Source organism: Python bivittatus, unplaced genomic scaffold (assembly GCF_059951505.1).
Source record: "Python bivittatus isolate LINGU-HERP-01145 unplaced genomic scaffold, Pbiv_v1 ctg000480_np1212, whole genome shotgun sequence".
NCBI lineage: Eukaryota > Metazoa > Chordata > Lepidosauria > Squamata > Pythonidae > Python > Python bivittatus.
Window position 1 is genome coordinate 72977157 of NW_028277075.1, and position 26217 is coordinate 73003373.

Genomic DNA, 26217 nt, shown 5'->3' on the forward strand with positions numbered 1-26217 from the left:
ATAGACAAGTAACAGCTAGAGCTGAGTTGCAAGATTGCTCTTTCTTTTCAGCTGTAAATTCTGTCCGGTACAGTGGTTCTGATGGACTTCTAAGAAAAAAGGGCCCGTGGAGGTAGCTTAAAGTCAGCCGGGTGGCTATGGCCAGCTATGTGGGGGAAAGGTAAGCTTTAGGTATTCCAGGCACAGGGCAGCTTGAGAGACCCTCCCTTCGCAGTTACAATTCTTCCACGGTATGAAGGGTCCGGCTATCTGTGCAAGTGGCGGGGCTGAGTCCTGGCACAAGAGAAGAAGGAGAACGAGACGGCGGGGAGAGGACTGCCTCGGGAAGCGAGTCCCCGTAGTTGCAGAGGATTGGCACCTCCTCCTCCCCCGCCTGGTCTCTCGCGACTCGGGCCTGTTCCTTTAAGAACCACCCCCGAAAGGACGCACTCGGTATTGCTTTGCGGGCAATATCCGTGCGCTCGTTCGTCGGGGTGGCTGGATGAAGGAGCAGAAAGTTTACGGCTGGCAGGCTCCCACCCCGGGATGAGTGAATGAGTGGCCCGCTACTCCCGCCCCCTGCAGACGGTTTGCGGCGGCGTTGCGCTGGCTCCGAGTGGCACCGTCTCAGTCTCCCCCGGAGCGGAGGAAAGGCGCAGGAGTTCGTCCGCGCATGGCGCTGGTTACCGTCTGTCGTTCCCCATCGGGGAGTGGCCACTCGACCCCCACCGGCTGCAAGGTGAGCCCCCCAAACGCCCCGCTCCCTTTTACGCTGGACAGGACTCTTGAGGGTGATATCCCGCTCTGACCCCGCGGCCGACCCTGCCTTCAGCCGCGCTTTCCTCTGGGGACGTTCACGGTCCTGTCTCCGTCCCTCCTTTCTGAGGTCGGCGACCAAGGATGCTTTGGCGCCTGTTCTACCTGGGCCCCTTCTCCAAATGTATTTGCCTTCCGTCTGTCTTATCGCTCACTGCAAACTGTGAGCAGGGTTATGCAGAGAGTGGCCTCAGAGTTCACCATCTTGTTCCTGAAAAAACGTGTCCTCGCAGTTCCCTGAGGGGCAACTCTCTGAAGAAGGGCAGGGGAGAAAAAAAACTGAACGGGCGAGATTATCCAATTTCTGCAGGCCTCTTTTTTTCCCCGGTACTGTGTATGGAGAGAAGCAGCCGTACTGCCGGATCCGGGGAGTGGGTGAGAGCTTTGCCACACTCTAGGTGAAGTCGTTCCCCCTGGCTCCCGGTGGGTCACCGCTTTCCCACTTACAGTATGGAAGGTGGATGCAATCATCCCATCAAAACCATTGCCCTTCAAGCATCCATTTTGCTTTAGAATAGCCGATGAGTGGCAAAAGGGTGTTTTTTTTGTTAAAAAAACTTGGCTACAGTTTCTATTTTTAAAAAAATTAAAATGCAGTCTTAGTATGTTGAAAATAACATTGGAAAAGATTTCTGCCATCCATGTTAAGAATACAGAATAGGGGGCTAGAAATTATTCTGGGTGATCAGATGTACAGGGGCAGGGTCTGGACATGTGCTGGAGGAATTGCTTTGCCTTCTGCCTTGCGCTGGGTATTCAGAAGGGGAGAGGTGAAGCAATCCAGCTGCTGGAAGCCAGTTGGTTTGAGCTCCAGTTCTTTTAACTGTAAGGGTCACAACGAAATCAAGGAAGTCATTTAGCTGCAAAAATACCATTCAGAACTTGTCCACAGATCTCTTTTCCCACAGATTATAGTGGTTTGTTGAAAGGTTCTCCCCTTCTTTTCCTGGACTGCTCCATTTCTGTCCTCTCCTTGTATGGAAGCAGTTTAGGAAACTTGTCAAAATGTGGCCACTCTTTCTTTGTATTCCCATTAATATACTATTTTCTCTAATCAGTTTTCAACAGCCCAAGTTTCTGTGGGGAGAAGTAGGCACTAAGAGTTGCTTGTCAGTAAGTTTCACAACTGCTACTTCCTGCCAACTCCTTGCAGATTGCAACGTCAGAGACCAAATGTCCCTTGCATAATGGCCTTAGAAGAGGAAGACTTTCCAGGCCATGACACCAGTGCTGGGATAGAGCCCTTGCTGCTTGCACCAGAGCACCTGTGCCTGAGTTCACATCCCAAGCTTGGCAGTCCGTGGGACGATCTTGAGTTTCAAGTGTAATTAGACGTTGTGCAAAGAACTGGCAATTAGGAAGTGGCACAAATGCTGTTTGTTTGCTTTTTTCCCCTGTGCTCAGAAATGTCACAGGAAATTGCTAACAAAATGGGAAACACATAGATAAGATTATACAAGAGCTGGAATTCAAGGCCAGTCTAGGAATCCTGAAAAGTAGATGGGAGACAAGCAGGGGAACGGTGCCCTGCTGGCCTCTACATATGTTTCCAAATCTTTGGAGGAATCCCTGTTACTGTGGAGCTGTGGCACAGAAAGGAGGAGTACAGATAGTCCCTGGGTTACAGACAATCCATAGTTAAGAACGGAGCCTACTGTAGCAAAATTCAAGTTAAATATACAATGGTTCCAGTTAAATACACAATGGTTCCAGTTCATTACACAATACTACTTATACAGTATTATACAATAATGCTGTTCTGGCTTACGTACAAATTCGACTTAAGGACAGACCTTGGGAACAGAACTCCTTCTTAAACTAGGGACTACCTATATACAACCTGGGGCTTGCCAGGGCAGTTATAGACCACCAGCCAGATACTGGGGCATACCTGGTGCTTGATTTGCTTTTGCTACTTACAAAACCAGGAAGGTTGTTAAATGCTAGTCTGATAATGTCTAATTAGAAGCATTTGACTTCACAGGAGCAACCTCTTTGGCTGGTACAGAATAATGAGATGTAGTATAACAGGAGCATGAGCCAGAAAGTTATTTGTACCAGTAATGTCATAGCTGGAATCTTATTGCCTGGCCTTGGGCAAGCTGCTCAGCCTCAGCCCCACCATCTACAATGGTCACATATAGGGTTGTTGTAGATGTTGCAACAATAACGTATGTGCAATGCTTTCAATTTGCAGAAAGTGTTACTGGAGTTCTAAGGGGTAATCTCTGCCATGTTATATCATGCAACTTAACAGCTAGGTCTCATTACTGTAATGGGGGCACCTTGGCCTGCAACTTCTTGAACGAGTACGTTCCAACCATTGATACAGATCAAGAATTAGCAAAGCCATGAAAGCCACAATTATAAGGCAGTATCTTTTCCTCTGTAAAAGAAAGCCCTTGTTTGAACCCAAAGCACAAATTAATACAGCAGTTTTGTGCTCTGAGCTGAAATGTAACCATCCTTCTTCCTTTTAATGATGAAGGCAGAGTTTCAAGGTAGGAGAACAACCCTCCTTTGAAATGTCTTATTATATTTATTTTTAAAATGTGTGTGCTACTCTCCAAAGAAATGGTTTCTTAGGGTGGTTTCCAATGAATAGTAGTTTTTTTCATATTGGTTTATCATAAAATGAGCCTGGATTTGAAGCAGCTCATATACAACTAGCTACTTCAAATGCTCAATATTTCTTTAATTAAGGAAGCCTGTAAATACTCCATGTATCTGTACCTGTATCATGAAAGCATAGAACTGATTGCAAAGTGAGACATTTGGGTTTAAGGTTCTTTGTTTTAAAGTAAGTTTCAAAGCTCTTTTAGTGTTGGCATAAATTGGGAACCTACTAGTGTTGCCTGTGAAATAGCAGAGAGAGGAACTTAGCAGGATTTCCCAGGGGGTGGTGTTTGTTGCTGTTGTGACCAACATGTCTCGCTCCCTCCCCCATGTCTGACTGATCAAGCAGAGCAAATGATCCAAAATAGGCTGGGGGCCCAGAGTTCTGTAATGGAAGTCCTGCAAATGTTCAGGACTGTAGCTGGACAAAGCAATCCCCAAAAGGATTTGCTTCTGCCACGGAGGTGTTAGGAATAGGAACATTATGTCATGCCGAGTTTTCCCATGCCAAGACCAATAGCAGAAATAGTTACTCGATGACTCCACATGTCTGGATTGGACATTGTTCTCTTGGTACAAAGGAGTCACTCTCAGACTACTACTAGGGATGGGTCCTGCCAGTCATGTGCTGTTTAGTATTGACCCTTGATTTAAGCACTCAACAACACGGTTGAATATCCTTTGTTGGTGGCAAGTGGGAGCTACCATTCTAATTATGTACGAGGAATGGCTTGTTGAAGTTATGTGATTGCACAGTTAATAGTTTAATAGGCCATGTTTATATGTTGTGTGCTACTTTATGTTGTGGTTTATGTCATGTCCTGTAAGTCAAGAGGCTTACTAATGTCTTAAGTAAAAGGCAACCTCTTGTGGTTCTCCTGGTTGTAGAATTAGAACTCAGAGCTTCTGTTTAATTGGGAGGATCTGTCATACCCTCTGAAAGGTCTTGGGAGAAGGAACCAAGCAAAGGATATTGATGTAAGATGTGAAAAGTCAGCACTTCTTTTAAACGCAAGCAGCAGCTTCTTTTTCTGTAATCTGGAGAGAAGTGCTAATCAACATGGAAATCCTTTGCAGGATGAAGATGTTCCCAGGAGGAGACAGTTGCAGCGACGGTAAGGAGTCACCCTTCCTAATATTCTTTATATAACCAGTTTTTTAAAAAAGCTACCATCAAGTTGCAGGTTCTCCGGGCCCCACCCCTGAAAGTTTTCACACTTTTTTTTTAATCATAAAGATTTAAGTATGATGCCTCCACGAGCAGCAATTGAACGTACTAGCAAAACAAAACATCCCCCCCCCCCGAAAGGATGGAAGCAGACGGGTGCTGTTTGAAACTTTAAAGAAATGGTTTCAGTTCTTGATCTGCACAGTGAAGAAATATGCATATACTGTATAAGCATTCCTGAAATGCTAGTTTAGGAGCTGAGTAATTTTGCTATTCTTTGTCAGGAATATGTCAGCACTAAAAAAAAAAAAAAAATTGGAAGAATCTGCAACCATCTGATTTTTTTTTTTTTTTTTTAAGTAGAACAGATTGTTTCAGAATATAGATATTTGGCTGTGGAGAGGGTGTATCTAGTTTACTAAAGACAAATACATGTAACATTCATGGAGTTAAAAATCCAAATGCTGATCATAAGCATATTGGAGCCAGAATCATAGTTTTCCAACCAGGAATGCAATATTAGGACAGGTCTCACCATCCTTTTTTGGACTGATGATCATTTGAAAATTTGAGAGCATGTAATGGACACTGTGGCAAAATGGCTGGTAGGGACATGCTTGCCCATTCATAAAATGGCTACCATAGAGTACCTAACCAGATATTTATTGGTTGGTTGGTTGGTTAAATGTACAAAGTACTCATTTATCAGAATTCTGTCTGCCGCCACCTCTTGTTCCCACTCCTGCAGGATACCTTTCCACCCCAGCTGACCTGTCTTTTTTTTTCAGGGTAGATGATGCACTTCCAAGAAGAGACTGGGCACCACTCAACCACATTTTTTTTCTAAAATATTTATGGAGCCCAGAGGCATTTTTGGAAATAAAGATAATACTGGAGGTTAATGCCTTGCTGTGCAGTATGCCTGCTCCCTTGCCTTTCTTCTTTGTAATAAAAATATTTGTGAAGAGAACATATGCAAGATGGGGCCAAGAAAGGGTTTTGTGGAAAGGTTGATTCCCATTGGGTCCATACTGAGGATCTCTCTCTTAGGGAAAGTTCTGCACTTTACATTGCAGAAGCGTGATTAATTGCATATTGATTACTGAAACATTAGCTATGAAGGAAAGCTCTTAGTGACAAGTATAGAGAATAGGATAAAATATCCTCCAAAGAACATTTTATATATATGGAAATATATTTATATTCAGTTCCTAACAGTATCAGAGAAAGGTCTCTAATCAAGATAGACTGCAATTACCTCTCCCTCTGGAGCAATATTTACTATTTTTCAAGCAGACCACTTTTCCTGTGGGAGCCGATCAGTGGAAAAATTAAACAGTTTAGATGAATGCTGCTTTTTATTCTAAACCCTCATTTCCAAACCACTCTGCTTTAAAAAAGCTGCAGAGGCACGGTTGCCCACGTTCTGTGTGTCACTGTGGGAAGCCCTTTTCCCTTGTCTTTCCTCACACACTTTTATAGAAATACAAGTGTCTGAAAAGTGAGAGTGGTGTATAGCATCGTCCTTTGGTTTTTTAAGAAAAGCCAAACAATACAATCTAAAACTAAACAGTGCATTGGTATTTATTGCAGCTTCTCCTTTCTTCATTATTTATTATGTTTGGACTTTTTCATATATTCCTTAGAGAGAAAACCATTTGTTGTTGTTTTCTTTAATTTCAAAACCAACTGTTATTTTAAATTCTCTGCCATGGAGTTTAATGCTTCAAGCCAGCAGAATTCCTACTCATTTTCCTCTGAACACAAGAGCTGACTGACTAGTTCGAATTCTGTGATTACTTTCTAAATGGAGAAAAAAAAAATCCTCCCTTTGGGGCTAGGGTAGAAGATAATGGGTGCAAGCTGTTCTTCTCCCTGGATCAAATTTCTTGCTGCCCTTCCAGAGGGATCAAGACTGACTTCTTTTGCAAATAAATAAGCAGGTCTTTTTTTTTCTTTCTTTCTTTCTTTCAATGTTAGTCTCTTTTTTCTTACCTCTTCTTTAGCCACAGCTTTGTCATGGTCAAAGGAGCTGCTCTACTCCTGCCGGAAGAAGACAAGTTGGAGGCAGTCCAGGAGGGTCCAGCAGCCCCCCTAGACCAAACACCTAAAAGTGAGGATGCTGCAGCTGGGCAGCAAGAACTGCACTTAAAGCAAATGGTGGGGATACTGCGGCCAGAAGATACCATCCAGCTGGTGAGACTGCTAATAGCGGGGCGGGGGGGGCACAAGCAGCAGAGAAAAGGTAGCAACAGGAAAGCCATCGCTACTTGAGCCTCAAGAAGCCAGTGATGTCTCCCCACATTTCTTTCCGTGATCCACAGACCTCATACGCCAATGATGTTTCTTACCCCAGTTCTGCATTTTGCTGTCTGATTAGTAAAGATCTGGTGTTCCTGTCAGAGCAGATCACTTTGCCAGTCAAAGTGATCTGGAGGAATTGTCCTACTTTGCACCCTAGGAGGCCAGTGGGGTCTTTCCTGACATATCTTGGTCAAGGAATAAACAGGTTCCTATCCTGCTGAGCCCCCTTTGGTATCCAGGATGCTCTGCTTTTGTCTAACCATGACGTAGCAAGGAGCATTTCCCTGATCTGTAACATGTTGGCTTATACAGCAATTAGTAGTGAAAGGAGTTGCTTTGTTCTGCAGAAACAGTTTTTTAATAAGAGACTAATGGTTTATTGCTGGCCTACTTTTCAGTAATGCAATAAAATCTGTGTCTGGACAATATCACTCAGATTGCAGGTGAGGCTTCATATACTGTAGCTAAATGTACCTCCAGGGTGGCTGGAATTAGCTGCATTTATAAAGAAGAGTTTTGTCCTCATGTTCTCTGTTATATTCTCATCTTCTATATGTGGAAATGTGCTTTTTTCCCTCACATTCCATCATGCGAGTTGCCCCCTGCAGACTGCAGGAGACACAAGTTTATTGCCTCAAGAGAAATTCTGGAAGACCCAGATTGCTTCCCAGGCTGATTCAGACTTTCCAAGTTGTTTCCTTCTTCAGATTACTCCTTGTTTATGACCTGACCTAGCCTTTTTTTCCTATCTCCTGTTGTGATGCGAGGCCAGAACTGATGCTCCTTGGCAGTCTTGTGAGAAATGGACTCAGCCCTGCCTACCTTCCGGGACTCTCTCTTTGGGCCCTCATCGTCCTTCCCGTGGGGTGGGGGTGGGGAAGAATTCCTCTCCTTTTGGAATGTGGCTTTCAGACATTCAGCCAGGAGCTCAGCCACTTCCCCATTTATGGCCTGTGGGGCTCTTCGTCTCTTGGGCAGGCAGCCAGAGCTGGCGTCTCTGCTGAGCTTGATCCCAGCTTTGTCTCTGGGGCCTCTGCTGGGAGATTTCCAAGCTGGCTTAAATAACTTTTATTTTTCTTTCTTTTTTTTTTTTCCTGCTTCTTCCTAGAGAGTGAGTCACAGCAGCCTCCAAGCACCTGGGACAATTTCTTTCAGGCAGTGGCTTTCAAGCTGTGTTCTGGTAGACCCTGCCTCTCTTTGGAAGCTCACCAGGGGTTGTTCAGTTAGAAGAGAAGTTATAGTGGACACATTACTCAAAGTCAGTTTGTTCTCTGTTGTAGAGCTTCCTCTTCCCATGTGGAAAATGAACAAATGTCCATCTGTTGGGGGTTTTCTCAGTTCAGAAGCCCCAAGACTTTTGCCCAGAGCTTCCAAATCTAGCTTCAGAATCTTTGCAAAGCTGCTGGTTTTCCATGTCAGCTGTTCGTGTGGAACCCGTCGCCAAGAGATCTGTAAAATATTAGGCTGGATTCACACATCATACTAAGCTGGTAGTGATTCCCCAAAGGGGGTGGGCCTAAAAAGGCCCTTTTTGTGTTTGTTTTTGGAAGGTGCAGATACAAGGGGCCCATTTCACCTCCTAAGACTTGTGACACTGCCCCCAAATGGACCTTGGCCCTATCCATCTCTGAAGTGGGGCCAGGAGTGTCTGCAGGGTGTGGTCAAAAAAAGTCAAGATGGCAGTACAATAATGCAGTTGAAGCACCACCTGTTTTTATGGCATTGTGCTATCGTGACTGCCATCTTGACTTTTTTGACCACACCCCGCAGCCACCCCTGAGTATGGCCCGTAATAGGCTGCCAAACCCTGGGGTGGTCTTCAAGAGTGACAGAATTTGCATCCTCTCTACTAAGTCATAATGGGAGTTGGTTTAGTTCTGTAAACCCAACCAATTGTTGCTTATTCAATAAATCATGGCTAAATCTTGGCTTAGCATAATATGCGAATATTGTATAGTCTTTCTCACCTGCTTATCAATATTCACACAAGATACCAATAGCCAGACTGGAGAGAAAAGTATAAAATACAATAATAAATATTGTTTAAAAGTTAAATAATACTTCTAAGGAGTCGATAGAGGAATTCACCTTTCCTTATATATCTGTCTGAGATTAACAATTAAAACAATCCATTATCATTCTAATATTGTTAAGTGTCTTGCAGATATTCAGCATTTTAGAAGGCATGTTTCCATAATATGCTAACCCACTTGGATTGCTTCAGGTGGATTCTTGAAATACTATCTGACTCCCACCCCATGAAGCTCTTTAACCATACTCCATAGTTTTCCTCTGGTTAACTATGAACCTGAAACGGCTGTCATTCCCAAGTACTGCACTGTTCGTTTGTTGATTTTGGTGATCAGAAATGGCAGCAGCTTGGTGTTCAGGCAAGCTGCTTAGCCAAAAAAGGTTGTTAAGGAGCCACTCAAAATGGGGGTAAAATGGTAATTTGTTCACTCACATTAATAAGCATGGTGTGTTGTGTGAATACACTTTAAATTTCCAGGCCTCTTAACTTAGAAAAGAAACAAAAGTATGTTCTCAAGGATGGAAAACTAAGGTGAATTACAAAGTTCAGTTCTATACATCTGCCTTCTTTTGTTTTAAATCTTGATATAGTATGATTTTACAGATAAGATTTATAATTTTTGGAAACTAGTTTCTAAACACCAAATGCAATGCAAAGCACACTTCAGCTTATTTGCAAACATGTTTCTTTTTCTGGATAATTACGTAAAAAAAAAAATTCTCCTCAAAACCACTGCTTCTTTTCTGACTGGAAATTGAATCAGCAGCTACCAAGAAGGAATGAGGTTTATCTTCTCTTCTAGGACTGGTGAGAATCTGAACATATGTGTTACTAATCATGATATTTTAATGTAGGTATTAACATGAAGTGTAGCCAAGGCTCAGGACTCAGAAAGCTTCCAAATGTTGGTGAACAAAATCCTTCCCCTGGATCTGTGGCAGCACCACACATTTTCATGGTAGAGATTGCACTGATGTATATATGTAAGTGACACTGGAAGGCAAACTTGCAAGACTAGTATGTTTTCCTCCTTGCAGGCTGTGAGACTGGAGTCAGCGCGAGTTCATAGGATCCGATACCTGTTGGTGGTCTCAGCAGCGGAGATGGAGAGTAAGAGCGAGATGGTGCTTTTGGGGGTGGACTTCCCTGATGAAAGGTGAGGAGACAAGGGAGTGGTGCTAGCAGGAGAAGGGGAAGGATTGTACTTGGGAGTAGAGAGAATGGCCGGGTTCACACTTCACAGTAACGTGCACTGTACTTTAGTTTTGTCTCTGCGTGCTGGGTGAACCTAGCCCCTTTGGTTTATAAACCTTAATGTTCTGTGATTTCAACCATTCTGGTTTTGTCAGTAAACTGTGGCTAATACAGTGGGTTAACTCAGCCCTATATACAACTGACGCTGCAGTTCTGTCTGCCCTGGGGATCCTTTGGTTGATGTCTCATTAATTTGAGGTCATTTGGAATGAGAGACCAAAAAACCAAAATGGCTGGTAATGATGGATCTACGCAGAAAATGGTCTGGAGGGCAAAATCTGTTTGCCCCTATTAACCATACTTACATATCTAAATTACCTGCATGTATAAATATGAATCCATTGCCGAACAGATAATTTAACAGTATAATGTAGTCTGGAAGTTAACTTTCTGATTTGTTAGAATGAACTGGGAGTCAGATGTCCTCACCAGTCTACTGCAAAACAACCCACTGATTCCAATTTAGCCTCTTACCCTATCATGCCACATCATTCCACTTTCTAAATGGTGACTTGTGGAAAAAAGGAAGAGAGAGAGAGAATTTGGTTCTTTAGTGTTTATTTTAAAGCATATTCAAAAGCCAAATTTAACAACCTGGATTGATAAATGGAACATAAACTAAATGGCTGCATTGTGCTCTACTTGGGGCTGCCTCTGAAAACTATGCAGAAACTACCATTGGTACCAAATGCAGTGGCCTGTATGCTGGGAAGTGAAAGGCATTGTGGCCATATAACACGATGGTACTTTTCTCTTACAAAGGCCTACATGGCTTGACTCCTAGATATCTCTAGAATCAAGTCTTCAACGTACAGCTGACCTGGCCTGACTGCTCATCTCAAGGACGGATGCTCAAGCCCCCTCTGTTCATGAGGTGGTGAGGGGAAGCCTGGAGGCAGCGCTTCTCTGTTGCGGCCCCTTCCCTCTGGAGTAGCCTCCCCCCAGGGGTTCAGTTGGCAGCCACCTGATGCAATTTAGGAACAGTACCATTCCACAGAGACTTCAATAGGTAATTTTAATTATCACCATTGTGAAGGGGTGCCAGTGGGTAATGATTTAATTTGTTGTAAGGTAGTTTAATTCTTTTATTGATCCTGTGTTTTATTGTTTTGTGTAAACAGCTAGGAGTCATACTTGGAATTCAGTGCTATTATTAGAAATAACCAAATGCATTTGTGCTCCAGTTCACAATCCCTTTGCTCTCTTCATAAAATTAGTAACACATAAAATCCTTCATCAGAACCATCTTAGTTTAGCAGTTGTTCCTTACCTCATGCATATCTAACCTGCCTTATATATTTTATTTCCTAGTCAAACCAGTTTGACAGTTCACAGAGATTATTTTTCTCTCTCTCTTCTATTTTTCCAAAGTGAGTTCTCCTGGAACTTTTATGTATGTGTTCAGCTGGAAGCAAGTAAAGTTTGCTACAGCAGAATTCTAAATCAAGAAGCAGAATAGAAGTCTTCTGTATTTTCCCCTTAGCCACCACAAAGATTCCATGTCTGCATAATAAAGTACAGTCCCTCTGTTGTGGAGCATCTATTTGACTGAAACCTTGCTGATAATATATTTATTTTTACAATATTTACCAAACAACTGCAAAAGCAGGTTTAGGAGAGAGCACAGATAGGACCAAAGAAACTAGTCTCCAAAGCAAACAAGCGCTATAATGTTTGTTTTAGATACTCTCTAATTCCTTCTTTCTCTCTTTCTTAATCAGCTTGGCTACCTGCACCCTGGGTATGGTGCTTCCACTTTGGAGTGACACCCAGGTTTTCCTTGATGGCGATGGGTAAGATAGTTCCTACTCCTACTTTATATTATTACATATAATTGCAATTAATGGGTTAATTTTAAGCTTCTCTCAGGAGCTTGCTTTGCAAATAGAATGGCATACACAAACAGACTGGGATAATGAAAGGTCATACTAGTTTTTTTTTTTATTTCACAAGTTGTGCTTATATGGAATAAACAGGGGGTGTCTCCTCTACTTTCACAAACAGAAGTGGCGTGAAGTTTAGCCTGAACCACTAAGAGATTTCATTTGTTTCTGGATCCCTCCCCTCCTGTTTTCCAGAACTCACCTTTTTCTATTCTCTTCCACATGTTCCTTTTTTCAAGATCTGTCCCTTCTGCTGCAAATCACAATGACACCCCCCTTCCGAAAAAAGTGATGAAATGTGTGTTGTGTTGTTATAATGCAAACCCTGGCCTTTTGTGCTTGCATCATGACATTGGAAGCAAATATGTAAGTCATGTAGCTTGCATTTTGATACTCCTATGCAAGTTTTCTCATTTTCTCTGCTCCCCCAACATCTCTCTTTCCACAAGTTATTTTCTGCTATTCTGCATTTTGCTATATTTGTTGCTATTATCGAAACAGCAGTATATCAGAATCAATTTGCATGTCTGTTTCAAAAGTAAAATAAAAAAAGGTCCCTGCCCAGAAGGACTTAGAGTTTAAAATTTAATACATGAGTAACAATGGAAGTAGATAAAGCAGACAAACATAAATGGAGGAAGAACATGTGTTGGTGTGGCAGGATTAAAAACAGCACATTTCTTTATTTATTTTATATGGTCCCCATCTCAAGTACATGACTCTGGGCGGCTAACAATATCTAAAAACAATATAATAAAATAAATAACATAAATAGCAACCAAGAAAAACAACCCACCCCAGCACTAATAATCATAACAGTTAACACAACCAAGAAACGGGCTGAACTACACCATCGGGGCTCCAGGCTCAATTACAGAATCAGGCCTTTAAGGTCTTGCAAAAGGCTAGCAGGGTCAGGGCAAGTCTGATCTCTGGGGGGATGATGTTCCAGCAGTTGGCCCCCACAACAGAAAAGGTTCCCTTCCTGTTAGCCTTGTGAGGTAATCCAGACAAGAAGTACAACCAGGAGTACTAGCTCTATCTTTATAGTATGGTCACATTAAGATAATCTTGCCTTTCCTTTTACTCTCTGGAAAAGTAGGGAGGGTCCCTCCTGAAAACACTTCCACATACCCTTCTTTCCTTCTGGGGACTGAGAAATCTCTTACATGCTGGTTGTCCAGTCTGTGGCTCTCCCTTCTGTCTCCCAAGGTCATTCCCTCATACCGTTACATTTCCTGGGTCCCACCAGATGGCACTTCCTAGTAAATGGGACCTGGAGCATGCTTCTCTTGCTGGATCTAATGGGATGGGTAGATACAACTGGGGAGAGATGGTTCCATAAGTAATCCAGTCCCAAGCCATGAAGGGCCCTAAGGGTAACCACCGGCACCTTGAATTGTACTTGGAAACATCTTGGCAACCTCTGCGGCTTGCAGAGCAGAGGAATCATATCTGGTACCACTGCATTTTGTACCAGCTGAAGCCTCAGGCAAAAAAAAATAATAAATCCAAACAGTAGCCTCCACTCTCAAGAACAATATAACAACAAATAGATATCAATTTTCAATGTGTCAGTGGTGTTCAAAATAAGTTTTTAATGCTGTTTGTCTAACACGACTAGCATTTGGAGGACACAAGTTCCCCAGTTTAAGTTTCCATAAGTTACATCTTCATTATTTGACCCATATGAGTCAATGGTTGTAGGTTTCAAACTTGTCATGCATGAGCTTCATGTCTTAGCTCACAAATTGTTCTGTAGACTCTTCACATCTGAATCCTACTACTTGTACCATCTTCATTTAATGCACAGATGAAAAATAATACAAATAGCAACAAGGAGCAAAGAGAGAGGCTTTTAGCCATCTATTAACTCTAATAAAGTGGGGTCCTGCCTCAGTTCCAATGTCATTTGTCCTATAGTAAAGGCCCCATTATAGAAAAATCAGAATTATTAGAAGTATCTGAGCAAGACCTGCAAAAGATGCTCAGTTGAAAACTGGATGTGGAGTGGCCAGTCCTGAAGATAACTTGGGCCTAAGCTATTTAAGGCTATATGCAACAAAACGAACACACTGAGTTGTGGTATGAATTTAGTATAATGGTTTCATCAAGTGGAAATGTGGTCTGTTCAACAGCTGCTACTCTCAACCTGTGCTGCTGCTTTCTCAACTAGCTGCAATTTCCAGACAACTTCAAAGGCTGCTCCATGAAAAGTGCATTGTAATAACCTAACCTGAAGCTTGTTTTAACTCCTGAACACTAGTTTTCCTATGTTTCCTAACATAAAATGTAGAAAATCCTACTGCCAATTTTCGGCAATTATGTCATTGAAATTTCATGAAACATTTTGAGGAGGTCCCAGGGGATACAAAGGGATTGGGGGTCACAAGCTGCCACCCATGAGCACTCAGCTAAGAGCCTGACAGTATAGTAACATTTCCTAGGAAGTACAAAGCATCAGAGTTTCAGGTTTCTTGTCCACTTGGGCAATCACTCCCTGACTTTTAGTGCTAAAATATGTAGACAAGCATCTACTAGAAGGTTTTGAGCAACATTCCAAACAGGTGGTCATCCTGAAACTCATTCCATTACATGTACACTAAGCAATGAAAGAAAAAGGTATACATCTGAAATGACATGAATAAGTCTTACTGCTTTACAAGGTACTCTCTAGCTTGGCCTATCAGTCTCCTTGTCATGGAGGAAGCCATCCAATTTATCATTTGCTGAAGACCTGTCCTCATGATGCAGTCCCATTTCATCACCAACCTAAAGCTGGCCTTAGGTGTTCTGGCATGAAAGGAGTGTTTTTCCTCTCACACTGCCACCAGACTTCCCATCCAGACAATTGACAGTACATGAAGTCATCTTCAGAGGTTGACAATCTGCTGGCCTCCAATTGGTCTACTATAGAACTTCCCTCACCCATCAGGCTGTTGAGTTCTGTGCTTCCATGATCACTGTGGCTTGGTTACCAGAGAGACTGGATACTTCCCTTGTACAGATATTCCCTTCCTTTTTTGTGTGGTTTGGTCAAGGGAATATTGACCTACTGGAAGATTGAATTCCATGAGGTTGATATTCCCATTGGTAAACAGAAAACAGAACTATGCCCAGAAATTCTTATTTAACCTATACAATTGTAGCATAAAAATGTTGGTTACTTTAGCTAAGGTGAAATATTTGTCTGGCAGCAATAAATTGACTTTTTCATTCAATTTATGGTTTTCATTTGGATGATGGAAACCAAGGAAAGAAAGACTGGTGGGGCATGGGGAGAAAGAAAAAGAGAGGCTGGGAGAAAAGTCCTGTATTGCCACTCATGTCCTTAAGGTGATGTTACTGATTCACATAAGTAGTTTAGAGGGAGCTCGTTCTCTATCTTCATTTCTAATTTCCAATTTTCCAAGAAGAGCAGGAAGGAAAAAGGATACAGAAGAGAAACACCAAATCCATATATGGCAGACAGTCCCCCCTGAGTGAGCAAAAAATACCAGGGCATTAGCCTTCTCCAGTGGGGTCATGGAGTAGGTAGGGGAGCTTGAAATCATAGAATGTTCTTTTCAGAGTTCTAGATACAGAAATATTGATCTGTCCAGAACTTTTTAGAAAGCCATCCCTCTCTCTCATTCAGAGAAGTGATTGGTGGTGATGCAAAGAGGGAGGGGAACAGAACAACAGGGAACCCATCAGTTGCTACCTGAAAACTTTCCCATGTTCAGCTGTGTCCAGGCTGATCAGTTTCACTACTGAGATACAGTAAAGGTAGCTTGAGGAGGCGCTGCTTTCAATATTGACCTATTTTCCTCCCCTCATTGGCATTGCTGTATGAATGAGCCCTCTCACTTTTTGCCCCAAGGCAAAGTTGTATATTTGCCCTTTCTTGCCATATCCCAGTATAATTCCATTGATTTAATCTTGGTTGCTTGCCCCTATAAAAATCTTTATAGTTAAAAAAGATTTTATATGTAAAAGCCAAGATTCTCTAGGATCAGTCTATCTATCCGTCCATCCATCCATCCATCCATCCTTAGCATTCATGTGCCACTCTTCAAAAACAGGTTTTCCCAGACTAGCTTATGGAAAAACTACATGATTTAGAGAATGGGAGATGTACAACTTGACACACTAGCTTTAGCTGGTAGAATCCATTTTTAGAACTCATAGATTAATTATGTTCTATTCCAAAAGGCAGACACAAACCAGTTTAATTTTCAGATTCCGTGGGGGGGGAAGTCCATTTCTTTCAGCTAACAGTGGGATCTGGCATTCTGGAATATTTCAAGCCAGTTACACAACTGTCCAAACTTTTGCATTCTTCTTTACAACATTCCAGATATCTGCATTCTTGCTGGAGTACAAAGTTACTTAAGAGTTGACTCTCCCATTCTTTCTTTAGGGGCTTCAGTGTGACATCTGGGGGACAAACACGGATCTTTAAGCCCATCTCTGTCCAGACCATGTGGTGAGCAAGGCTGTTGATTGGATGAACAATGTTAAAGACATCCATAGAAGATGATAAATGAATATCAGAAAAGATACTGAAGCTATTGTTGTGCCCCTCATGCTGTGAAGAAAAGAAAGTTCTGTTGCATTTTTCTAATGGTGGCAATAGCTTCCAAAGGGTTTAAAATGTAAAAGAAAGCTTTGGAGTTCTTTTATTAGCTGTTTATTTTTAAATTTTTTGAATATAGGTTATTTTATGGTGCTTATAAAGCATTGCAAATATATTCAGCTGTCCTGTAGTCAATAACTATCTGCAAAATGAAAGGATGGGGCTAACTGCTACAGGTTATGGTAGCTCTGTTTAATTCTTGGACGTGACCTCTTCTGCTCTGAATGCTTCAGGTACTACTTAACATTCTCAGGTCTAATTGCTCTCTCTGCTCTCAGGTCAGCACTGCAAGTGCTGCACAAAGCGTGCAGCGAAGCGGTCTGCAACAACTATTTTCCTGGAGGGGGTGCATTGAGCTGGACCGAGTGGTATCAGAAGGCTGTGAATTCTGACCAGAGCTGCATTAATGAGTGGCTAGCCATGTCTGACCTGGAATCTGTGCGGCCCACTTCTCCCTCCGTCGTCTTTGACCAGTCAGTGATGCCCCTTTTCCCCCCTGGGGCTGTTTGTAGGCTGTCAGTGGACCTGTGAGGGTTCCTAGAAGGAGCTCCACATAGTATGCTAATCCCAAACCCAGAGAACTTTGGACAATCTTGCTAGTCAGTCTAGTGCCAACTGTGCCCCATTCTTGAGTCCCGCCTCTGCAGTCCAGCCCAATAACCTAGACTGGAAGATTGCAATGGGAGTGGGGGATGCTGATCAAATCCCATTATTAACCCTGTGACTTTTTTTTAGGCCTAAAGGAATAAATCTCTGTAAGGAAATGCTAAGGCTCAGGATAGTATTAGATTGATACCCTGGCAGCTGAGGAATATATGGTGGTGGGACTGGGTCTCTGTGTGGGAAACCTGAGATGATGGTGTTGGGGACAGAGTCTGGTGGGCCGAGAGCTTTGCCGACCCTCCATCTCTGTGCCTCAGGCCGACAGCACAGGAGATGACAGAGCGGATGATCCGGGCCAAGCTGCGTGAGGTGATGGGCACCACTGACCTGGAGAGCATCACCTCCAAGGAGGTGGGATGTTGGGACAGGAGGGCATTGGAATAGGAGGTGATGGGGGTGCGGGGGAAAACAGGAATGGCAAAGTGTGTGAAGAGACGGGACTATGGGAACAAGAAACATAACAGCTCTTAATAGAAACAAGGAAGGAAAAGGATTGGGGAGGATCTGGGAAGCTGGGATCTGTATGACAGGATATTGGGTAGAGGGGTGTGATTAGGAAGAAGCCCAGGTGAAAGATAATATCAGTCATCTTCTTCCACAGATCCGTACAGAACTGGAGCAGCGAGTTGGCTGCAGCCTGAATGACTACAAGGAGTTTATTGACAATGAAATGTTGCTTATCATGGCACAGATGGATCGGCCTTCTAAGATCTTTGACTACCTCTACTTGGTAAGAAGATACAACAGGGAAATCCTGATGCCAGCCTTCTAGTGATCAAGGGTCCCAAAGATTACAATCAGTGCCTCTTGACTGGTGATATAGAGGGAATAGGGAACAGCCTTGAAGGACAGGAGGAAAGCTACCTACCAAGGCAATGATCAGACAACCACAGCCTAACTATTACTAACATTTAGTCTAGTAGCTATGTAGAAATTTGTGTTACTTATAAGTAACACAATTTTTTCCTCCCGAAGATTACTGCGCTCTTGGACTGAAATTAAGACAAGTTTTATGCCTGTCCTCAGTCTTGAAGTAAGAGAGCCAGTTTAGTGTACTGGTTAAGGTGTTGGCCTAGAAACCAGGAGATTGTGAGTTCTAGTCCCACCTTAGGCATGAAAAACCACCTGAGTGATTTTGGGCCAGTCATTTTCTCTCAGCCCAACTCACCTCACAGGGTTGTTGTTGTAGGGAAAATAGGAAAAGGAAGGAGTATTGGTAGGTTTGCTGCCTTGAGTTGTATATGAAAAAAAAGGGATAAAAATCTAAAAAAAAAAAGGTTCCCTCTGCCCCCTACCATAGCTGTAGCTGAGCTCTACGTATTCTGTTCTCTGCTACTTATTGTAGCAGAGCTGAAGACTTTAATAGCTGGGAAACAGGAGAAGACAATTGGACTATAATACAGTGGTACCTCGGGATACGAACGCCTCTACTAATGAACTTTTCGGGTTACAAGCTCCGGCCGCAAAAATTTACCTCGATGTGTGAACTCCGGCTCGGGGTACGGTCATTTTTCCACCCTGACACGTGGTCCGCGGCCATTTTTCCGCCCCTGACACGTGGTCCATGGCCGTTTTCCCGCCGCGCCCCTGACACGTGGTCCGTGGCCGTTCTCCCGCCACGCCGCACCCGGCCGTTCTCGCGCCGCGCCCGGCTGTTCTCCCGCCCCTGACGCATGGTCCGCGGACGCCAGAACGGATTAATGGTAATTACAATGAACCTTATGGGAAAATTTGCTTCGGGGTGCGACCAAATTCGAAGGGCGGAACGGATTAACCGGATTTACATTGAACCTATGGGGAAATTTGGGTCAGGTTACGATCAACTCGGGATATGCCCAGAGTCACGGAACGCATTAAGTTCATATCCCGAGGTACCACTGTAATATAAATGCTGTGGCATATCCAGATCGTGAAGGAGATTCAGATCCTGGCCTCCTAAATACTCTCCTCAACTATTCACAGGTACCCTTATCAAAAGTCTGAAAAGGTCTCTGCCTTAAGTAGTTGAGGAATCAGCTGGGTTCAAAAAATGAAAGCTATCCAGTTTCTTTGTTCTGTTCTCTTTAATAAATCTCATTAAAAGAAATCCAGAGATAATACTGTTTTCGGTTGAAGTGGGCTGCTGAAAGCTTGACAGTGAAAGGGAAAAGTTGGGATCTGTTTAATCTGTGATGGGGCTGCCTCTGGGGAAATTGGAAACTGCTTCATCTGGGACAAAGCTGGGTATGATCGCCTTACTCAGTACACTCTGTGTGTACACCCCATTGAACTCAGCGGGTCTCACTTCTGAGAATACATACGTAGGACTGCATTGGTAGATGCTATAATTATTTCACGATGACACATAACATACAAATGAGGACTGTGCATGCTTCAAAAATGACTCAGAAGAGGTGCTTTGAACCATGTGGAAGTGGAGTGCAGAATCTTTTTAAAGCAGTTGTATCTTTCAGTTTTCTACATTAATCTTAAAAATGCAAAATGGATGCAAAAGTTGATGTATTAAAACAACTGCTTCTTTAGTGTGGCTTTTTAAAGCAGTAGCATGTGTTTTCAGGCTTGCGTGGAATCTGTAAAAAGATATCTCTGCTTTAAAGAAGTGTTTTCCGAATCATTTTCAAAACATGCATGCACACGCCCACCTCAACAAAATGGCAGTTGTAGATGGCTTGAATGCATTTTAGGTGGATTACCAGTGAATAAGTGATCTCCAAAATGCAGAGTTTATACTGGTTAGCAAATTACTCCCTGCACATTTTCTTTAAATAGAACTTAAGGGGGCTTTGTGACATTTTTCTACCTATAGTTTCTCATATGGGATAGCATGAAAAAATGTACTTTCTTCTATCCTGAAATGGTACAGAGCAGGAGGGCTTATTCCACTGACTTTGCTTAATGCATAGTTAAGTTCTGAGCGGGCCGCTGTAACAAGTCCAGAATGCACATAAATTTGTTAATGGTTGAGACAACATGAGAGTGAACTGTGCGCCTGGTATTGTTCCTTTCCACTCCAGGGCTCTGAATGGAATGCAGCCAACCTTGAGGAGCTGCAAAAGAACAGGTAGGTAATCTTTTAAAGATGTTGCTCAGAAAACAATGCTAGCCATTCCAGGAAGTTTATCCTTGGACTTTGAGATAGCTATTTACCACGTGTCTCAGTTGTTTTCCAGTTGGAAGTACTTTCAGCTCTTGGTTTAAATTCCATCCTGGGATACCAAGGAATTGTAGGGACATTTAGGGCTGGGTAAATTGGGGTGGAAGAAACTCTGCTAAAATTAGACAGATAGCAGTGGTTAACAGTCTTCATGTGAGGGTGGAGTGGGAAAGCTCACTTGATTTCTTCCCTGTCTTTAGAGTCAGCCATATCCTCAACGTGACTCGTGAGATTGACAACTTCTTCCCAGAGCATTTCACTTACATGAATGTGCGTATCTATGATGAAGAGGCCTCGCAACTACTGCCATACTGGAAGGAGACCTACAGCTTCATTTCAGCTGCTCGGTGAGACTGGGCATCAAGATGAACGTCGTACATGAATGTGGCTGAACTAGCATGCATTGTAAAGAGTTTAATTTTTGTCATCATAGTAACATAACATAACTATCTGTGCCTATGGAACTCAACCAAAAAGCCAGAAGTTCTTTCATTTCTGGGTGTTGCAGTAGCCGTGCTTATGGCCACAATTCTTCCTCACAGGATTCAAGGCTCTCGGGTCCTGGTGCACTGCAAAATGGGAGTGAGCCGTTCTGGCTCCACAGTGATTGCCTATGCCATGAAGGAACATGGTTGGTCCCTGGAACAGGCCCTTGGTCATGTGCAAGAACGGCGACCAATTGTGCACCCCAATCCAGGCTTCATGAGACAGCTGGAACTTTACCAGGGCATTCTGGATGCCAGGTAATGATAAAGGAAAAGGACATTATTGGTGGGCCAGTATATGTGTAAGAGGACAAAGGATGTGGAAAGATGTCCAGTTGCCTGATCCATGCTTTCCATTAAAATCAGTTCTCCCGTACTAGCCCGTTTATAGGCAGACCTGCACAACAATAGCCTGACAGCCTTTTGGAATGGAAAATGTGCCTGAACAGGGCCTTATGAATAGGGTGCTGATTCTTCTGTTCCCTCCCATTTGTGTGGATTATGTGGAAGATTCAGTGGGGAGCAACTAAAGGGGGTACTTTTGGAGTAAGCAGTCAAATAGTGGTAGGTTTATTTTACAGTTATACCCTGTGACTTCATTATAACTTCATATAGTACTTAATTCTTTTTGAAAGATAGTAAGGGATTCCTTACTCACCTGTCATTGCCAATCTGCTACACACAGAAGGAAACCTGTTACTTTTTGCATCCCAGAATGTCATATTTCTCTCATGTCTCGATGCAGCCGTCACAGCAGCCTGTGGGAACAAAAGGCGGGAGATGCCCCATCAGGAGGCTTTTCTGATATAAGTGATGCCAGCAGTGATCATTCTGGAAGCCTGGAGTATGAGACTCTGAGCTCAGATGAAGAGCCAGAGGCGCCAGTAACAACTCCCCAGTATTGCTTTCGTCCTTTGCACGAGCCTTCCGAAAATCTCGGCCATCCTCTGCCCCCAGCTGGCAGCCCCCAGCTCAATTCTCAGGGAACAGAAGAACCCGGGGCATCAGATGATTCAGGAGCTGAGGAGGTGCGGAAACATCTGGCTACCATGAAAGTACCTGAGAAGCCGGCCCTACTCCGACGGGAACGCATTAACCTTTATGCAATTATGCGCAGCATCAGTGAGATGGATAGCCCAGAACACATCTCTGTGACAGAGGGCATGCCTGAGGAAGAGGTATGGGATTGTGCAAAGGTGTCTGAGGAGGAGTGAATGGAGAGCAGAAGGGAAAAGCTGTTTACAACCTAGAATGCAATAAGGGAGTAAAAAATGCCAATGCATATTTGTTTATTTAAAACATAATGCTTTCCATTAAAAGAAATCTTGAAGTGGTTTACAATTAGAAATACAATTACACCAAAAAATAGTAGGGTAAAACAATGAATAAAAACATACTTAGCATCCTGTCCAAGAAGATGGTGTTGGCCACAACAGGTGGTCCTTGATTAATGACCATTTGTTCAGCAACCATTCGGAGTTACAACTTGAATGAAGAGACTTCCGGCTGGTCCTCAAAGTTTCAGCCATCGCAGCATCCCCATAGTCCTGTGATCACCATTTGTGACCTTCTCTGTTGGCTTCCAACAACCAAAAATCAGTGGGGAAACTGGCAGGAGGTTGCAAATGGTGATCACGTGACATTATGCCTAATGACTATGCAGGATTTGCCTAAACACAGCAAGTGGAACTGCCGGCCTGCCATCATAAGTCAGCATGGTCACATGACATTACACTTTACGACCACGTTGCATAGCGACAGAGTTCCCAGTCCTAATTACCGTCATGAACCAAGGACTACCTGTATATACCACTGATGTTGGTATATAGATCTTCTGAGTCCAATTTTTTTTTCCAAGAGTGGTATCTCTATAGACTCCTCCTAAAAGAGAAATGTGTAATCTCCCAAACTCAGCTGAACACCCTTTTGTATTAAAACTAATAAGACATGAGACACAATTCAAACAAACATGAGCTTGGCCTCACTTGAGTAAGCACCTTGTCAGGAGTTAAAATTAAATTCATCCCCCAAAATCTGAAAGACTAGGCCTAGGTTCTTCTATAGATTGGACTGTCAAAATTAGAATCTAAGTAATGAATTTGATTGATTGCATCATAGGAGGGTCTCCTACCAAGGATTGTATCTGCATAAATCAGAGTAGGTGACATTTCTGGGGCAGAGAGTTATATTCACTGTAATAAGGCATGTCGGGGAAAAGATTAGAGCCAGAAGAATGAAGGGGACAGCCAGACCTAAAATGCTAAGTATAAAATTATTCAACTAGATGCTTCTAAGACAGAATAAAAGCATGCAAGTCTTAGCAGCAGCACACAGCCATACACACTTCATTGTTGCCCAATGTTTTGTTCTTAAAATGAAACTGTTCCAAACCAGTTACATAGAAATGTTAACCAAGAGCAATGGAATATGGAAGCTGAAGTGACAGAGAAAAGCCAAGGTAAATAAAAGAGAATCCAGTAGAGTTGGTGATGTGCAAATCAGTGAACTCTTTCTCTCCCAGCAGGTATTTCTTCATACCGAAAGGAAGACCTGTGAACCATCATCCCAAAGTGAGGAAAATGAAAGGCCGGTAACAGATTCTACAACAAAGTCATCCCTGCCAGGGGATCGGCGGGCACGTGGACGGAGGCCAGGGCGACGGGGACGTAGCAGGGCTTCCAGAGGCCATGCTCAGCCTTGCAAGCAGCTCTCCTACCACCCAGCACCAGGCAAGGTGCATAAAGCTGTTCGGCACATGGAGGGGTCTGTCTCATTTGGGCGCAAGCCCCCTTTGCAGCATCGCCTCTCAGTGGCTCAGCTGGCTGATGCTGCCCTGGTGGTGAGTCGGACCAAGGAGTTTGAGGGACAGATGGATCCTGAAATTTCCAAGAACCTCCAATCGCCATCTTCCTTGCCATGCTCCAGGACTCGACGGGTTGTGCGCCAGGCCAGCGTTGACATGGACCCCAGCTCAGTCTGAAGACCTTTTCTCTGCCTTTCCCCCTTTCTACTGTCAGTAAGCAAAGGATTTCATGGAGTCCCAAGGCTGAACACACATTAGTGAGATCTAGCCTGGGGAGATGTATTTCCTGTACACTGCCCAGGAGGAAGAGTGAGGAGGAGAGGACAGTTCTGCTCCTCAAGAGCCCACAGCTGCTTTCCAAGTGCATCTGTTCTTCTTTCTCTGGGAAATGGCAGCATGGGTGGGGAGAGGACCAGCGTTCTTACTGGGTTTACTTCATTTATTTGTTACAGACCTAAGGGCCCTGCAGACCTCACGGTTTTAAGTTCCATATGGCAGGGCTGTGTTTGTTCCTTTAATTCGCTTTGAATGGCTTCATATTCTATTCTTCTCCAATCTGATATTTTCCAGATGGTTTGGACTGGAATTCTGGTCATCCCCATCCAGCACAATGGTGGAAGTTGTAGTCAAACAGACCTGAAGCCTTCAGATGGGCCAAAGGTTGCTTTACAGAGAAGGTTTAAGACTGTAACCTCTCACTGTGATCCAAGTGGGGAATGAACTGCTTTCTCTTTATTTTTGTGTACTTACCGTCACTGTGCCACTGCCAGCTTCACACAGCCTGAAAATAAAGTTAATTCATTTTCCACTTGGTAAACTCAGGTTGTATGTCTTCGTTTGAAGCATATCTCTGTTCTTAATCCTAGCCAAACCCTAACCAAAGTAACAGGGGAAGAGGACAGCTTTTCTTCCTCGAGGTAATGCTACCCAGTCCAGGGGCTCTGTCAACTGACAAAAACTAGCTGGGCTGCTCTTGGTTTTTCTACTGGGATTGGGTTCATACCTCATGCTAAGCCATGCTTTGTCTCGTTTGGCTTTACCTGATGTGTGACCCCCATCCCCACCACTATGGTTTGTAAATCATAATATATGGCTTGGCATGTTGTACAACCCAGGCAGTTATGGTTTGTTCAAGAAATCATGGTTAAAACAAACCATGGCTGGGCACAATGCATGAATTCAGTCTGGGAGTGAAAGCACAACCCATGGGACAAACAGCAACAAAAGCATCCCACAGTGATTACCTGGCTTCTTCACAGCAGTTAGTGAGATAACGCCCATGATCATTAGTGACGCAAAGCTGTTCAGGCCTGGCTCGCTACGTGATCAAAGTTTACAGTAACTGGACCTGTTAATTACGCTTACCTCACCCACTATCAGTAGTGAGGAGCTCAAGGAAGAAGTGGTTTCATTGTACCTGTAATGAATGAAAATGAAATAAAACATCTGTGGAGGAAAAAAAAATAAACCACATTTATACCTGCGCTCCATTGCTGTAACTTCAGCCTAGAACACAACGTGCTTTGGAATCTAGTCCTGACTTCACTGTTGGGTTGACATCCTCTCATGGCTAATGATAAGTGCAGACACACACATTCGTAATCAACTTCATTGCCAAAGTGGAGAACGTCCCAGTATAAGTTGCAGGCAATACACTTCCAAGGAGAAACATCAGCTGTCCACAGAAAGCAGGGGAGGATTAGTGGCAGGGCATTTATTCAGAAGCAAAAATAGGCATCAGTTGACAGTTCTTTATTTATTTATTATTAATAAATATATTTGTTGTTATTCAGCTCTTATTTCATATAAATCACATTTACCGATTGTTTCAAATGCTTTACAAGTTGTTATTCCACTGCCATTGGAAATTATTAGGGAGGGTGGTTGTGTTTAACGGCCTATGGTTTATGATAGTTCTGCAATGTGATTTGCTGTTTGTGTTACAGTGGGGTAGAGGCTGTTTTCAATTCCAAGAATTAACCAGATGAAATATAATTCAGGCTACTTTGATTATCCCACTGTTTGCCTAGATACTGTAGTCGGTTATTGTTATATTTTTATTCCACCTGTTATTTTTTTTCATATATATATCTCCCACTGTTTGCCTAGATGCAGTATTCAGTTATTATTAGATTTTTATCCCACCTTTTATTTTTCATATATATCTAATACTCCTGCCACCTATTTTCCCTACAACAACAACAACCCTGTGAGGTGGGTTGGGCTGAAAGAGAGTGGCCCGAAGTCACGCAGCTGGCTTTCTGTGTTTTATTAATTTGCGTGTATAAGCGTTACATCATTAAATGTACTTCCTCTTTAAAACTGCAGAGAGATTTTGATAATTGACGTATAATAAGTTTAATAAACATTTTAAAAGTTTAAAAGTTTTCGCTTGATCCCTTCGCAAATAGACGTAGAATTCGTGCCGCGAGGTTTGCCCTC

At 43.1% G+C, this 26217-nt stretch overlaps 1 protein-coding gene across 4 annotated transcripts; it reads left to right on the forward strand.

Moving 5' to 3' along the window:
* SSH3 (slingshot protein phosphatase 3) lies at nucleotides 1-26157 on the forward strand. 4 transcript variants are annotated; one of them, XM_007430948.4, is made up of 14 exons: nucleotides 1-718; nucleotides 4489-4526; nucleotides 6586-6775; nucleotides 9953-10071; nucleotides 11891-11962; nucleotides 16455-16520; nucleotides 16949-17143; nucleotides 17591-17684; nucleotides 17935-18063; nucleotides 20348-20394; nucleotides 20688-20834; nucleotides 21030-21230; nucleotides 21718-22150; nucleotides 23494-26157. In XM_007430948.4, the coding sequence occupies exons 1-14, from the start codon at nucleotides 653-655 to the stop codon at nucleotides 23950-23952; spliced, it is 2256 nt and encodes a 751-aa protein (XP_007431010.3). In that variant the 5' UTR covers nucleotides 1-652; the 3' UTR covers nucleotides 23953-26157. The 4 variants fall into 4 exon arrangements, with proteins under 4 accessions (XP_007431010.3, XP_007431009.2, XP_088002412.1 ...); XM_007430947.4 differs by having other exon boundaries at nucleotides 10-718; nucleotides 23497-26157; XM_088146286.1 differs by lacking the exon at nucleotides 1-718 and adding an exon at nucleotides 3305-4389.
* Nucleotides 26158-26217: the final 60 nt, after the last annotated feature.

Excerpts from the sequence above, each read along its gene's own strand:
- SSH3 (XM_007430948.4), top strand. The coding sequence starts at position 653 with ATGGCGCTGGTTACCGTCTGTCGTTCCCCATCGGGGAGTGGCCACTCG. Across the intron at positions 20,395-20,687 it reads GAGGAGCTGCAAAAGAACAG|AGTCAGCCATATCCTCAACG; the intron begins GTAGGTAATCTT and ends CCCTGTCTTTAG. Across the intron at positions 21,231-21,717 it reads CAGGGCATTCTGGATGCCAG|CCGTCACAGCAGCCTGTGGG; the intron begins GTAATGATAAAG and ends GTCTCGATGCAG.